Genomic DNA, 16,432 nt, shown 5'->3' on the forward strand with positions numbered 1-16,432 from the left:
GCTGTTAACCAGTGTCTTCAACACCATCAACATCTGTAAGACTAACATAAGAGAGAGCTAAACCAGACTGCAGGGAGACTGTAGTAAGGCACAGCCTGATCGAGCCCTTGAGACAGAACCAGAGATAAAGGTTTTGCTTGTTGGATGATCAAAGGAAGAGCTGATTAGGGAGACTACTCTGAGATGAAGCTTGATGGACAATTGACAAAATGAGTTCTTGCACTTGTGTTGCTGGACTGAACCTTGACTTTCACTGTGATAACCTTTGCTTCCCACTCCCCTACCTGTCTCCCTTTTAAACATCACAACTGGGAAAAGAGATTCTGCAAGGTCTATGAAGCCTCAGAAATGGTAAGATGAAGCCTTGGAATCTTTGCCTCCAAGGAACTACCTGGTTTAAGCCTCTCCAGGATGAATAAGTTTTGTATAAGTACAATTAAGTGTTCTGGGATTCCCATTCTCCTCAAGGTTAGCAATGACGTCAGTCTAGAGATGAAGGTGTGCCTTATCCAGGACATGGTTTTCACAATTACCTGCTATGCATCGGAGAGCTGGATAATGACTACAGATGACAGAATTGTTGCCTTTTAGCTGTGGTGATGGAATAGAGTCTTGAACATATCATGAACTACCAAGAAAAAAAGTAGGCCTGTCTTAGAGAGGGTGAAACCAAGTTCCTCCTTGGAGGCTAGGATTCCCCCCCCCTTAATTTATATTTTATTGGTTGTTTTAAGGGCAAGTACAGAGACATTATGAACAACCTGTAAACAATTCTTAATTTACATATCAAAAATCTAAAAAGCCATGTAGTTCCAATTCTTTTTTAAATTCCAGTGACCTTCCAGCTTTAAATTTGGAGGAAAGTTTTCATAAAGAATAAGTACCAATATCTTCAATCGTTGATAAACTGTCACATCATTAAGTCCCACTAATTCACAATTTACTATCACACACACTACACATTCAAATTTTCAACTGTTCACAGCACATAACAAAGTTATTAGGAAAACTGGACAATCAAGACCAAAGATGTTACAGAATCCACATAGTTCTGACAGGGAGAAAGCCATAAAAAAGGAGTGATTATGTTTAAGAAGAAACTTTACTAAACAATGTTCTAACTTATGTATCTAAAAAACATGGAAAATAGACTTAATTTAAAATGTTCAAGTCATAAATGCATGACTATGACTCCAAATTGTCATTAAGTATACTATGTATTATGGGATATAAAAATCATCCCCTTTCCCCATGGAATGTTACACTGACATCCAAAGCACCCCCCCCCCCAGTTTTAATATCCCACATTTTCTGGTTGTACCAAAAAATTAAAAAAACAGCAAATGATCTCACCTCTTAAAAAAATTTTTTTTACACTTAAAAATGAGATGAAGTGGGATTTCCTTCTTCTTAAAAATGTTTCTAGAGCTACTAAAAAAATTTGGATTTATAAAATAGTTGATAAAAATATTCCTTTGGATTGTACAAGAAAGGAGATAGAGGTACCACTGATAAGACATGGCAGACAAATACTAATCAGACTTGGCTTCTTTTTCTCCTACTTCATCAGAGGTTGGACTCTCTTCATTTTTAGTTTTTCCATTTTCTGCAGGTAAATCTTATTTAGTTTCTTGGTTAACCACTTCAGCCTGTTTTCCCTTTGCTCCCCTTTACTCTTTTCCGCTTCTGCAGGCGGCTTAGCTGACAACCTCGCTGATCTCCTCTTCGGCTCCTCCTTCACTGCACCTTTGGCCGAGCTGACCTTCCTCCTGGGCATGTTGGCAGCAGGGAGGGCTCGTGTTGGGTGCCTGTGGGCTGTGGTGCACACAGAGCCTTTGCGAAGCTGGGTTGCTCTGGCACTATCTCTCTGCCAGAACCCGTGCTGCTGCTGCGACCCGCGGTGGGGGCGAGGCTAGGATTTGCAGCTACATATCACATATTTTGAGCATGTGGCCAGGAAGGACTGATCCTTGGAGAAGGACATCATGTACTGAAGCATAGACGGACAGCACAAGAGAGGAAGACCCCATATGATACTCTAACAATAGGGCTGGGTGTGTCGGAGTCTGTGACACTGACTCAGGACAGCCCAGGCTTCACAGCTGTAGTACAGAGTCCCTATGAGTCGCAGGTAACTTGACAGCACAAAACAACGTGAAACTATACCTAGACTAAGAGGCTGTTGTGTGAACAGAGCAAGAGGACACTACAATTCAAACACATTAATTCTTCTCAAAAGCTTTTTGCCAGTCATATTAATTGTTCAACTTTCAGATGAGTAACTGAAAATGTTGTTACGTGCCATCGAGTTACTTGTGACTCATACTGACCTTACTAGTGCAATTTAATTTTTAACTATGTTCAAACTTATACAGGTTGGTGGCAATATTTACTTTCAGCTCCGAGGCTGGGGGCAGCCCTCAACTCCAAGAACCCACAGTTCCTAGAAGCAGCCTGAAATTCTTTGTCACAGGAACCACAAGATTGCTTTGTTAAACAAACATGGGAAAGCTCAACTGCAATCATATGAGCAAGAAGATAAAACCAAGTAATTACAAATTACAACGATCCCACGTTTTACAGCGTAGAGAATGCTCTGTGGCATTTTAGAGGCTGGTCCTTTGCAAAGCAGAGTGCAAGGCCTTTATTCCGAGGTTAAAACACTGCTAACAATTCAGTTCTGTTGTGCATAGTCTGCGTGTGTTCTGTTGTGCATAGGCTTTTCAGAGGCCTGCTATTTCAGAAGTGGGTGGCCAATCCTTCTTCCTAGTCTGTCTTAATCTGAATGTTCAGATTTACAGGAGTATCTGACCGACAAGCAATTTGTGGAGCAGAACTGAATTGTTAGCAGTATTTTAACCTCGGAATAAAGGCCTGGCACTCTGCGTTCCAAAGGGCCAGCCTCTAAAATGCCACAGAGCATTCTCTATGCTGCAAAATGTGGGATCATTGTAATTTGTAATTACTTGGTTTTATCTTCTTGCTCATATGATTGCAGTTGAGCTTTTCCATGTTAGATGGATCTTAGCTGAAAGCAGAGAATACCAGAAGAATGCCTATCTGTGTTTCATTAATTATGCAAAGGCATTTGACTGTGTGGATCATAATAAACTGTGGCTGACTCTGAGAAGAATGGGAATCCCAGAACATTTAATTGTGCTAATGCGAAACCTACACTTGGACCAAGAGGCAGTAGTCAGAACAGAGCAGGGTAACACTGCATGGTTCAAAATTGGGAAGGGTGTACGCCAGGGATGCATCCTGTCTCCATACTTTTTCAACATGTATGCAGAGCAGATTATCCGAGAGGCTGGGCTCTATGAGGAGAATTGTGGCATCAGGATTGGTGGAAGGTCTATTAACAATCTGCGTTATGCAGGTGACACAACCCTGCTTGCTGAAACTGAGGAGGACCTCATGCACTTGCTGTGGAGGGTCAAGGACTGCAGCCTTCAGTATGGACTGAGGGTCAATGTCAAGAAGACAAAGATTCTCACCACTGGACCAATTGGCAGTGTCAGGATGGATGGCGAAGAGATTGAGATTGTTCACAGCTTCAGTTTGCTCGGCTCCATGGTCAACACTCTTGGCACCAGCAGTCAGGAGATCAAAAAGCGTATCGCGATGGGAAAGTCTGCGGTTAGGGACCTCTCTAAAGTACTCAGGAGCAACGGTGTCTTTCTGGAGACTAAGGTGGGCCTGATACAGGCCATGGTCTTTGCAATCGTTTGTTATGCATCAGAGAGTTGGACAATGACTAGGGAGGACTGAAGGAGAGTTGATGCCTTTGAGCTGTGGTGCTGGAGAAGAGTACTGAATACACCATGGACTGCCAGGAAAAACAGATTCATCTTGGAGAGGATTAAACCAAGCTACTCCTTGGAGGCAAGGATTCTGGGGCTTCGTCTGACACACTTTGGACATGTTGCCAGGAGGGACGGGTCCTTGGAGAAGGACATCATCCTTGGGAGGGTGGAGGGACAGTACAGGAGGGGAAGACCCTCTATGAGATGGATTGATTCGGTGACTGGGGTAATCGGGATGGGTGTGTCAGAGGCAGTGAGGTTGGCGCAGGATAGAGCAGGGTTTAGGGCTGTTGTGCATAGGGTCACTATGAGTCGCAAACGACTCAACGGCACATAACAACAAAACAACAACAATTCAGTTATTAGTCAAGCATTTAAAATAAACATCCGCAACACACAGGCAAAACAGTCTTAAAAAAACCAATGTAATAATGGAGGCGACATCTCACTGCCATCTTCTATGGTTCAAAGAAAGTAAAAAATCCAAACGCAGAAGAAATAGTGATATCATTAACCAAGTCTAGGTACCAGGTGGAGCAGATATCTGAAACAAATCAATAAGGCATTGCAGTATGTTGAGGCACTTGAAAGACATGGACTGGTATGGTACAGAACTTTGAAATATAATTAGGCAATTCAAAGAAAGAAAACCTCATTAGATAAAAATTTGGTTTATGTATAAGTTTGTATTTTAAACTACTGAGAGTGCATTAAAACATTTAGAAAAATATGTACATTAAAAAAAAGATTTTGAGTCAATGTCACGCTTATGAGGAAAATGAGCTACGGTGGACCCTAGTCCAGGAACAGGAAATGGAAAAAGAGAGTGAATATGGAGGCCAGGCATAGAGCATCTTAAGGAAGAATTCCTGAACAATCAATTAAAGATGATTAGAACTAGTCAAAGATCACTGAATTTGGAGTAGACAGACCAGTGGACTCTTTATGCAAACAGTTTAAGAAACTTATTAGGAGCAGAATCCAATGAGGAGACCAGAGTATGTTATTAACTTTTAGAAGATGTTTGGGGATGAATGGAAGAAAATAAGAAAACGATTTAAGGGAAGAGGGCTGGGTATTTCAGACTAATTTTTGTTCCCTGAGCTACTTTCCTCTTAGGAGGCAATTGTTTTATTGTGCAGGATAGAAAGAAGCAATTTGAACCCATGCATAATGTGCCAGGGTGCTAAAGTTAAGGTCAGCTGCTGAAATCTACCAGATAATATATACAGGAGAGAGACTGAAGCCCAAGGTAGTTTGTTATGGGCCAGAATCCACTAGAAAGCAGGGTGTATCTTGATGATCAGAGATGTTGACACACGGTAAGTCAAGGTTCTGATTTGTTGTACATAAAGTCATTGAGTTGACAAGAGATACACTAAGAAATCCTGGTGGTACAAAGATAGCACTTGGGCTGCTAACCAAAAAGACAGTGATGAGGCACTGTGGGAGAAAAGACTGGGACATAGGCTCCCATATTTATTACAATCTGCTGACCCAGAGGTTGCATCCAGCACCAGATCTTCAGGAGAAAGGGGGTCTCAACCTTGGGAACCAGGGGAGGAGCAAGATCTCACTGGAGAGCGTGCAGTAGGCCTTTAGAAGCACATTACCACAGTTTAGCAAGGAAGCACACGTAAACCCATGCTTACCTTACTTATTGGATACTCCATCTCTGTCAGGGATTTTACATTTGAAAAGATTGTCAGGTGAGATCGGCTAGGCAGGACACAACACGATCTTAAGTCTCGAACCTCCAACCCTAAATGACCCTCGGTGTAGGGAAGATGGGGACGTAATTTCTATTGTTGCTGTGTGCCGCCGGAACCAACCCCCAGCTGACCCTCTGGCGGATTTTCCGAGGCACTTAATCGCACGGGAGGCGATTACCCATTCTTCCAACCCCGTGCCAGAAGCTGCATACAAGACTCAATTTCTACTTCATCAGTTTGTAAACTCCAACCCTGCAACCTAAGAAAAAGGAACCCAACATAAGATTCCTGCGCGAGCACCCGGAAGCTGGCTCTCGGATAAGAGAGCCGGGCACAGCGCGCAAGGCCGCACCGGAAGCACCGCGCAGCATGAGGATCTCCTTCGGTGCCCGCCTCAGCTGTGGCCGGGTGTAGCCGAACCAATCACTGCAAGGAGCGGTGGGGAGGCGTGTCCCGCCAGGAAACTTCTCAGCCACGCCTACAGCCCAGAAAGCCCGCTGCGACTAGCTTCTCACCTCGGGAAGCCGGAATCTAGTGTGGTTCGGCGAGGAAACCCGGATAGGATTTCCTCTTACTCAGCGAAGAGAAAACGTCCACGTCTCCAGAAAGCAAAGGAATGATTGAACCTAGTGTCTTCAGTCGCGAAGAGGCTCCGCCCGCCTCAGTCTTCCCCGCCCTCCCTCTTCGCAACGGGGACTACATTTCCCAGAGGGCTAGGCGGCACCACTGGGCCGACCCGCCCCCCCCGTGCTAACATTGGTTCCCTGGGAAGAGGCGGGGCCTGTAATAGCCAATAAGCGAAAGGCTCGTTACGGCGGCGGAAACAGCAGCGCCGAACTAAGGGGGTGGGGGTAGAATACTAGTGCTCTGGAGGCGGCGGCGGCTCTGGAGCCAGAGGACGTCTGCTCCAAAGGCAGAGAGTGCATAGCAGTGAGCAAGAGACGGCGCGTCAGCTACCTGGCGCAGACAACAGGTACTGGCGAGACGAGAACCCGAGAAGTGAAAGGAGACGACGAGGGGGCGGGGCGGCTGATTTGGGCTACAGCGCCCTTCCCTGGTGCGTCTCCAGGGTAAGGCACCTATTCTTGTTTTCTGAGACTAGGACCCGAGTTCTTGAGGGATGCAGGGAAGCGAGTTAGGCCATGGCCTGGGACCGGGCATCCTGGAGAGAGAGGAAGAGAGGTTCCCGTGAAGTGTACGCTGACCTGGGCTTGGGGGCGTGGCGGGCTCGGGCCTGAGCGGAAAGTGTAAGAGTTGAGCTTCGGGCGCGCGGCCGGGTAATTTGGTTCCTGGAGGAGTTTAAAGTGACTCTCCACATCCGGGCCCTGGGCCCGCCGCTTTCAGACCGCCGTCTAGGTGGAGCCTGCCGGCTCCCCGCCCTGCTCACTGGGTGAGCTCGCCTTCCGCTGCCATTGGCTGCGCCTCGAGAGGTTTGGGGGCGCCCGGGCGAGACTCGTACCTGATTGGCTGGCTCTCGCTGGGAGGGTGGGGCGGGGCCTGAGCTCCCAAACCATTTTTGCATTGGTGCCAGCCGCTCAGTGACGAGCCCGATGTGGGGCCAATGGGAGGTGGAGAAGGTTAGGGGAGGAGGCCGTGCGGCCGGGGAGTGGGGCCCGCGCGACGCCGTAGGCGCTTGGACCCAAGGCACGCTCTGCAGGAGCCCTCTCTCCTTTGAAACACCCTTAGGCTAGTGACCACTAAACCACCAAGTGGGAGGTGTGGGCAGTCGGTTGCAGATGAAATCAGCAGAACTTGCTGTGGAGAGTGACTTTGAGAGAAAGCAGTGAAGATCTCTTCGGCTTGATGAGGGAGTATGAAAGACGAGAGATAACAAAACTTGTCAGTGAAGGTTTTTGCAAATAAAACCAAATGCTGTCCTGTCGGTTCAGCCTCGTTGTAACTTTCCAACGAGTTTCCGAGGCCATTAAGTTCTAGGAGAAGAGATTGTTTCTGGTTCTCCATAGGAAATATAGGTGAAATTGAACTTCCTGGAGCAGCGCAGCCTTTTTTTTGGTTGGCAGCACCGTGTGCTTTGAACTATACACCACAAGAGCACTCTGTCCAGATAAAGCTTGAGAAAATTCCTTTTGACTAAGATGTTGATGTTCTCCTCTTAGAAAAAGTTTTCTTTCCTCAGAATATTCTATGACATAATGACTTTGCATTCACCTTGGTGTGACATGTAAATTCTCAAAAAAATGTACATATGCCTGGTGTTAACACCTGCCATCAGGTTGTAATGTCAAGATTCTATGTTAGTTTTTCAGCATAGTATAGTCCACAAATATTGGTGGAGATTTGTATTTCTGGGAGCTCCGGTGGCTTAGTGGTAAGGAGTTGCATTGCCAGTCCAAAGGCACTTGGTTTGAATCCAGTAAGCTACTACTCTGGAGTAAAATGATCAGTTTCTTCCTGTACGATTTGCAGCCCCTGAAAATTTGTTAGAAGGTCACCTATGAGATGGTTCCAACATGATGGTATATAATAACAGCAGTACTGTTTATACACGTTTATATTTATGTATATCAGAAAACTCTAAGAATTTAGGTAATTTTTGCTGTGCATACTGAATAACTATATCATGAGGAAACTAAGTTGCATTTATGTATCTGTGGTAAAATAAGAAGTTCTAACAGTATTTTTAGCAGTGGTGGTAAAGGTTATAGTGAGTTGTGCTCTAACTTAAAGGCTGGCCACTCCAGCCAGTAGTTTGAATTCACTGACAGGAATGAGTTTACAACTTTGAATTTTCATTATTCTTCTTAATTTCAGAATTCAACAGTAATCATATGTCTGTATGTATTCTAGGTGGAAATGAGTTCTCAGCAGTTTCCTCGTTTAGGAACTCCATCTACTGGGTTGGGCCAACAACCTCCCTCACAGATTTCAAACAGCGGTTCTTCAGGTCTGATAAATCCTTCTGTGACAGGTAAGATGTTTACCATTCTAAATTGCTTCCAGCATTAAAAATGTTGCTGTTTCTTATTTTCTCATTTAGAAAATCTGCTGTTGATGTCATAAGGATGCTAAGACCATTACCTGGAATCTCCCTGATCATGTTGTCCAAGGCAGTACTTTATTCTGCAGCCACAGTGGCTCCCTATCTTTCACAAAGGACAGTCAAGTCTTGCACCTCTTCCACCTCTTCCTGAATTTGGAGGAAAAGTTCACTTTGGGCTGATTCCTGAGGAATTTCCAGTTTCTTTATCCTAAAACTCATGCCACGGGTTCCTACATGGGCATATCTTGTATTTTCTTTTTTATATCTTGTATTTTCTATACAAAGAAATAGATGTGATTATACAAGAAATTGTCTTTATTGTAACAGCAGTAGTATTGCTTATCTATATAGTGAAAAATATGGTGCCTCTGTTGGACAATTTAGAAACTTAATGATCAACTTGGAGAGCTGAAGCAGACTTCCAAGAAATATGTCTAAGATGCAGTTGATTTAGAAAAGGCACTGGTTCAGAAATAATCATTTCTTTTTGATGAGCAAACAAATAACATTGATGTGGCTTTGGAAGTAATTTACTGGGAACAGCCATGCCAAGTGTACAAGGGGTAAAGAATCATCTGGACTGTCACGTTTCAGTGCAGAATATAATGCATAGTACAGAGCAAGAGCACATAGGAAACTGGGTGGAGAAGAATAAGCTGCTCTGCAAAACAGGAAAAGGAGACAGTTGCCATGTGCATTCAAGATCCGAAGCCACTTGCAAAGAAGCCTCAGGCACAGCCAGTTATGTAAATATATCTATCCCAATCGAGACAGGTGCAAACAGTTGACTTAACTCTGAAAATTGTCTTTGTGGCAAAATCATTCTTTGTATCATATTGCTGTCTTTTCAAGTTAGAGTATGAACAAAAACTGAAGTGTGAGTTTGCTATATTGAGAGAATAAAACATATTCATTGGCCAGTGGAAAAAAAATTAGAAAATCCTTTTTGGGAACTTATTAAGAAAAAGATGATCTTATTAAAAATGAAACGAAAGACTTTAATAATTCACAAAAGAGGATATGAGGGAGTGCTTTTGGCCTAGTGGCAAGAAGTTGTATTGCAATCCCAAAGGCGTGTGGTTCAAATCCATTGGATGCTCCGCTGGAGAAGGAGGGGCAATTTCCTGTGCTGGTTGGATCCAATTTGACAGCATGCAACAATGACAAAAACTACAAAAAAAGAAGATAAGGACATTCACAAAAATATTCTCAAAATCATTAGCCATTATTGTTGTTAGGTGCTGTTGGGTTGAGTATGATTTGTACCAAGCCTATGAATAACAGACCTGAACCCTGTCTAATTTTGAGCCATCCTCATCCTCACTGATGTACTTGAGCCCATGTGTCAGTCCATCTTGTTGAGGGACAAGAAATGGCTCCTCCTTACAACATTTCCAAACTATGTGAGGAGCAGTTTCGCCTTCCTTGCCTTTGTTTGTACTTGTCCCCAAGACATAACTGTTTCTTCTTTTGGCGGTCCATAGACTATTAAGTACTCTTCTCAAAGACCACAACTCAAAAGCTTTCTCTTCTTCTGTCATCCTTATCATTGTGTAGTTCTCAAAATGTATAGCAAGTGATTAAAATGACCATGGCCATCACAGAGAGGCAAATCAAAACTGTAATTAATGAAGTGCCATCTCACTCTCATTGGAATGGCAGATATAAAAAACTTGAAATCATTGTTTGGAAAATTGCAAAGAAGTCAGCCCTCAGACATTCTTGGTAGGATATAAAATGGTATAGTAACTATAGAAAATTATTTGAAGATTCCTTAAAAGGTTGAGCATAATAAAATTACTGTTGTGATTATAGTTGATATAAGCTGCCGTTATGTCAACTCCAACTCATAGTCACCCTAAGAACAACAGATTGAAACTTTGTCCAGTCCTATCATCCTCACTGGAACTCTGGTTTCCTAGTGGTAAGAAATTGCACTTCAATTCCAAAGGCATATTGTTTGAATACACCAGCTTGCTTCGCTTGAGGATGAGCAATCTCCTCCCTTACTCCCTCTGAAAACCCATTTCAAGGTTGGCTAGGGGTTGGTTCTGACTCAGTGGCATACAACCATCCTTAGTCTCCACCCATAGTTTAAGTCATTTTGTCAGTTGCATCATTGGAGGTCTTCCTCTCCCTTGCTAACTCTACTTTCCAGGCATGAAGTCTTTTCCCCTCAACCACTGATCCTTTGCCATCCTTAGCTCTAAGAAGAATACTGGCTTCCTTCTTCCAAGACACATTTGTTGATTCTTTTGGAAGTATATTCAGTACTCTTCACCAAGACAATTGAGAAATTGTTCTGTTTTGTTTTGTTTTTTTAACTGGGATTTTAACAAATGTTTACAGGGAGATTGGATTTTCATTCATTCATTCATTCTTGCACATTTTCGTTTCATTGTTTTCTTCTTCAGTCTTCTTGCCCCTTGCTCAAGTTTGATATGAATATTAAGGAATTGGAAATTGTGTAAGTTGAGTCATGTACTCCGTACTTTATTTTATTTACTTATTTATTCATTCATTCATTCTTTTTATGTGTGTACCGTCAAATTGGATCTGACTGGTACAGGAGGCGATTGTTACTCCTCCTTCAGCAGAGCATCTGGTGGATTTGAACCGTGCACCTCTGGGATTGCAGTGCAGTTTCCTGCCACTAGGCCACCAGAGCTCGCCATACTTTATAAAGTGACTTTCTTTTGCTCTAGCACTTGATTGCAGATTTGCACAATACAATATGGTCTTTGATTTCTTGCTTACTGCTTTTATTGGTGTTCATCTTAAATGCAACGAAAATGAAATCCTTGGTAATTTCATTCTTTAATCTATTTGTCATGATATTGCTTATTGGTTGAGTGGTGAAGATTTTTGTTTTCTTGATGTTCAGGTATAATCAATCCATAATGATGGTTGTAATCTTTAAAAAAAATGCTTCAAGTCTTCCTCATTTTCTGCAGATGGGTTGTGTTTATCTTCTCCCAGTTGTGATTGATGCCTGCCACATTGAGCTTCATATAATACACCTTGAATTATTTGTTTAGTATACAGACTGGAAAGACTGCTAGTCCTTATTTGTTTCCAACTTTTCTACTACAGTCGGTCATTATTATTAATGCATCTTAATTGCATGCTCAGTATCAGATTGTGGAAGATAGCAGACACCCTCACTTTCTTCATCTTTGAATTGAGTGGTTACTGCATATATTTGAATAATTATGTTAACTGGACTTTCTTGTATGCATATAGGTATTTATCACAGGAAATTTTCTTTTTGATGATTAATATAACACTATTCTTCTTTTCTTCTTTACTTTGTTATTCCCAGCTTAGTAGATCCTATGAGTGTCTGAAGGAAAATAACCAAAATAACAGTTTCAACTAACTAGTGCCTAAGAATGTTGTTCGTTACGGGTTCAATTTTAACTTTTGACAACTTCCAGTTTTCCTATGTTTATACTTCCAGCATCCCACATTGCAGCTCTTTGTCTTCATTTTGAGTCTTGCCCAATCAGCAAATGGAGATCTTGCATTGGGTAAAAGCATTACTCCATCCATGTCCTTGAAGATGCTTTGAAGAACCAGTCACATTTTGAGTGCCTTCCAACTTGAAGTACTAATTTCCCAGTGAATAAAGAAGTGTGTATATACACACTTCTTTATAATAAAGGGTGTGTGTATACACGTACGCAGAGGGTTCTCTTGATTATGCAAAGCCATTTTACTTGACTGTGTAAATCATAATAAATTATCGATAAAATTGTGATGAATAATAATGAATTATGGCTAACACTGAGAAGAATGGAATTGTGCTCAGGGGAAACCCATACAGAACAAGGGAACACTGCAAGTTCAGGAAAATGATGCTTTAGGATTGTATCCTTTCTCCATACCTATTTAATCTGAATTCTGAGCAAATACTCAAGAAGCTAGATTATATGGTCAAGAATATAGCACTCTGAAAGTTGGGCAATGAATAATAAAGACCAAAAAGGAATTGATGGTCATTGAATTGTGATGATGGAGTAGAATGTTGAATATCCTACAAACTACCATAAGAGCAAAAACATCTGCCTTGGAGGATGTGCCCCTTAAAGGTGAGGAATGTAGAAATTAGTCTCTCATACTTTGGACATGTCAAATGGAGCAAGTACTTGGGAAAAGATAACCATACTTGGGAAAGGTGGAAGATCAGGAAAAGAGAAGACCCTTTATAAGATGGATTGACAAAGTGACTATAGCAGTGTGCTTGAGATCATGAGAACCACACAGAATAAGGCAAAGTTTTGATCTGTTGTTCATAGAGTTGCTATGCATTGCAGTTGACTTGAAAACCCCTAACATATATATGCACATATATACATATAGGTATGTATCACTTACTGCCTTCATGCCATTACAAACTCATAGCTGACCCTCCAGACTATAAATTGTGTGGAAGGAGATTACTCATGTTTGTCCCAAGAATTTGCTTGTGGATTCAAGTCATCAGAGAGGTGAGGCCCTTGAGTTAGCAGTGCACCTCTCTCTAGACTATGCCACTTCCATATAATATATATGCAAATTTTATTCTTTCACTAAGATGTTAAATGGAACATTTACACTGCAAATGTTTTCAGTGATACTGGTTATATTTTTCATAATGAGTTATAACTATTATTGTTTGTACTGTTTTTTAGAACCATAGTTTACTTGTTGCCCTATCTTGTAATTTTTTTCTTTCTTTGGTGTAGTTTTTTACCATTTGGTCTCATACAGATGATTATTTTTAAAAAAAATTTATTTACTTGCATATAATCATTCATTTACATTGTGTTTTGTACATATACTTTGTGTTTTATATAATCACTGATAAAAATTATATTTTCTATAGTTAACATTGCTCCATTATCATTCTTTTAAATCCCCCCTTAAATCCAAATCCTTCGTGTTAGTTCACCTCCTTCCACTCACTAACTTCTGCTGTCCCAGTAGTTTTTCCTGTGTCCTTTTACTGTCTCTTTTTTTTTTAAACTCTTATTCAGTTATTTTCCCATTTAAATAGAAGTGGCCTTACGTGATATTTGTCCTTGGCTGAGATATTTCATTCAGCATAATGCTCTCTGGTTTTTCCCAAGCTATTTAGTATTTTACAAAGTTATTGTTCCTTAGTGCTGCAGAGTATTCTGTTGTGTGAATGTACCACAATTTTTCAATCCATTAGTTTGTTGATCAGCATTTGGTTCTTGATATTGTGAATAATGCTGCTATAAACATAGGTGTACAAATGTCCACTTGTATCTCAGTTCTGGTTTTGTTGGAATATATTTCTAGCAATGGAATAGCAGGGTGATCTGACAGTAGAATATATTTCTAGCTGAGTTAGCTGACAGAGTTTGGAAATTATCGAACAGTATCATTAATACCACATACAAGCAAGATCCTGATGAAAATTATCTAAAAACAACTGGAACAGAACATCATCAGAGAACTGCTAGATGTGCAAGCTGGGTTTTAGGTTGAGGCACTAGGGACAGTATAGCCAGAGTTAGATGGATCTTAGCTGAAGGCCGAGATTACTGGAAGAATGGCTATCTGTGTTTCATTGACTATGCAGACGAATTTGACTGTGTGGATCACAACAAATTGTTGTTAACCTTGAGGAGAATGGGAATCCCAGAACACTTGTTTGCTCATGGGAAACTTATACATGGATCAGGAGGCAATCGACAGAACAGAGCAAGGAAACACTACATGGTTCAAAATCAGGAAAGGTTTATGCCAGGGATGCATCCTATCTCCCTATCTTTGCAATATATATATGTTTGATAGATCATTTTAGAGGTTGGACTTTATGAGAAGGAATGTGGCATCAGGATTGGAGGAAGACTCATCAACCTGTTTAGTGTACATGACATAACCTTGCTTGCTGAAACAGAGAACATGTATGTAGCATTGCTGCAGGAGGTCAAAGATTGTAGACTTCAATATGGATTGAAGCTCAACATCAAGAAGACAAAAATTCTCACCTCTGGGCCAAGAGGCATCACCATGATAGATGGAGAAGAGAGTGAGATAGTTGACAATTTCAGTTTACTCTGCTTTATAATCAACACTCTTGGTCCCAGCAGTCAGGTAGTCAAAAGACAAACTACATTAGGAAAATCTTCTGTCAAAGCCATCTCCAGAGTACTGAAGCAATGATGTCATTATAGAGACTTTAAGATGCACCTGATCCAGGCCATGGTCTTCGTATTACTTGCTACTCATTGGAGAGCTGGACTGTGACTAAGGATGACAGAAGAAGTGATATTTTTGAGTATGTAAAAAATGATGAGAATGACACAGGATAGGATAGAGTTCAAATCTGTTATTCATCGGTCATTATGAGTTGCACTCCACTTGATAGCACCTAATAGCAGTAACAGTTCTGTAGAATGCATCCTTTTCTGGATCTTTGATTTTCTAATTTCTCTTTTGTTTCAGATACATAGAGACCATATACTGTAGTTTAGATTACAGTTTGCAAGGTTTTAAGACCTCAGTCACTACTCTTCATATTGGGTTGCAAAACATGTACTTTATGAATTATGTTATGCCTGATATCTGCATTGTCCCAAGACACTATGATCATATGCCTTTAAACTCCGAAAACCAATCCAAGGTCTTTGATAATGGTTATCTGTAACTGTGCTTTTTCCATCATTTACAGTGTACATGGGCATATATGGGTACATACACATATGTCTGTAAAGACACATGAACCACCATCAAAAACCAAGTGGTTGCAATCTCCCTTGTCCTCTCTGATTTTCTCTGGTGACCATCAGAACACATTGACTCATATATTTTTTTGTTTCTTATGAAACTGTGATCACATACTGTTCTTAATCTTTTAAACAATTTTTATTGTGATTTAAATGAAGATTTACAAAGATTAGTTTTTCACTGACTCATTGATACAGTTTTTTCTGTAATATTAATTTCAGTAACCCAGAGTAATCTCACTTTTCTCGTTTCTTTCTTGTAAATCTCATTTCAGTTAGTCTTTCTATACTTTTCTGTATCTTTGCTGATTATCCCCTTCTTCTATATTTCTTTTTCTTTCAGCCCCCTTAATATGTGCTTATTCTCTATTTGCCAATTTTCACTCCCTCCTCAATCCTATCTGTGGTAAACATACAATAATAATTCTGTGTTTACGTCTTTCTTTAGCTTTTTATAATAATTGTTTTATTTCATATTTGAGCTTTTGTAACTGACTTATTAATTCCCATTGAGTCAAGCATGACTCATAGCGACTCTATGAACATAAGGCCTGAAGCCTTTCTAAAACTATTGACATTTATCATAGTTCAGAGAGTTTCCAGAGGCATGTTGTTTAGGAAGTGGATGCCACTCCTGCTTCCAATTTACTGACTTACTTGACTGAATATTGTGTCCGGTGATGTATCCATGTTTTGGAGGTTGGAAGACTGTTGTTTTTCAGTTTTGTGTAGTCGTCAGTTGGTATATAAAGCATACTTTATTTTGACAACTGAGAATTTTTGTTAAGATGTAACCTATATTAAAGACTTTATTAGCCTATTGTTATGTACCTTCAAGTCAGAACTGACTGTAGCTGATCCTCCAGCTGGTTTTCATTTATTTATTTTTTTTAAATTATTATTAAATTTTATTAGTTTTAGTGAACATTTACATTTATGTCATTTATGGTTCTTAAGTCCTGGAGCAAATTCCATCTACCACTGGGTTGTTTTACAAGTCGGAAGTTTGAATGCAAGGTAGAGGTAAAGTAAGGAACTGGTTATGAGGTTTTCTGTCCATTCCGACAACTAAAAAATAGTGAGAAGAGTTGGGACCTCAGAACGCTTTTAGGACCAATTAGTAGGCTCTGTGTCCAGGAGAAAATGAATATACTTACCAGTAATGTTAATGCT

At 40.9% G+C, this 16,432-nt stretch overlaps 1 protein-coding gene across 1 annotated transcript in view; it reads left to right on the forward strand.

The window, feature by feature from the left end:
* The first annotated feature begins 8,332 nt into the window (after window positions 1–8,332).
* LOC102852103 (histone deacetylase complex subunit SAP130-like) overlaps window positions 8,333–16,432 on the forward strand; it is a 138,434-nt gene continuing 130,334 nt past the window's right edge. Inside the window, exon 1 of the mRNA XM_006903120.1 lies at window positions 8,333–8,447. Within this exon, the coding sequence (XP_006903182.1) occupies window positions 8,333–8,447 (115 nt within the window). The remainder of the gene's footprint in view (window positions 8,448–16,432) is intronic.

Source organism: Elephantulus edwardii, unplaced genomic scaffold (assembly GCF_000299155.1).
Source record: "Elephantulus edwardii isolate Elephantulus edwardi_28Jun2011 unplaced genomic scaffold, EleEdw1.0 scaffold00512, whole genome shotgun sequence".
NCBI classification, from domain to species: Eukaryota; Metazoa; Chordata; class Mammalia; order Macroscelidea; family Macroscelididae; genus Elephantulus; species Elephantulus edwardii.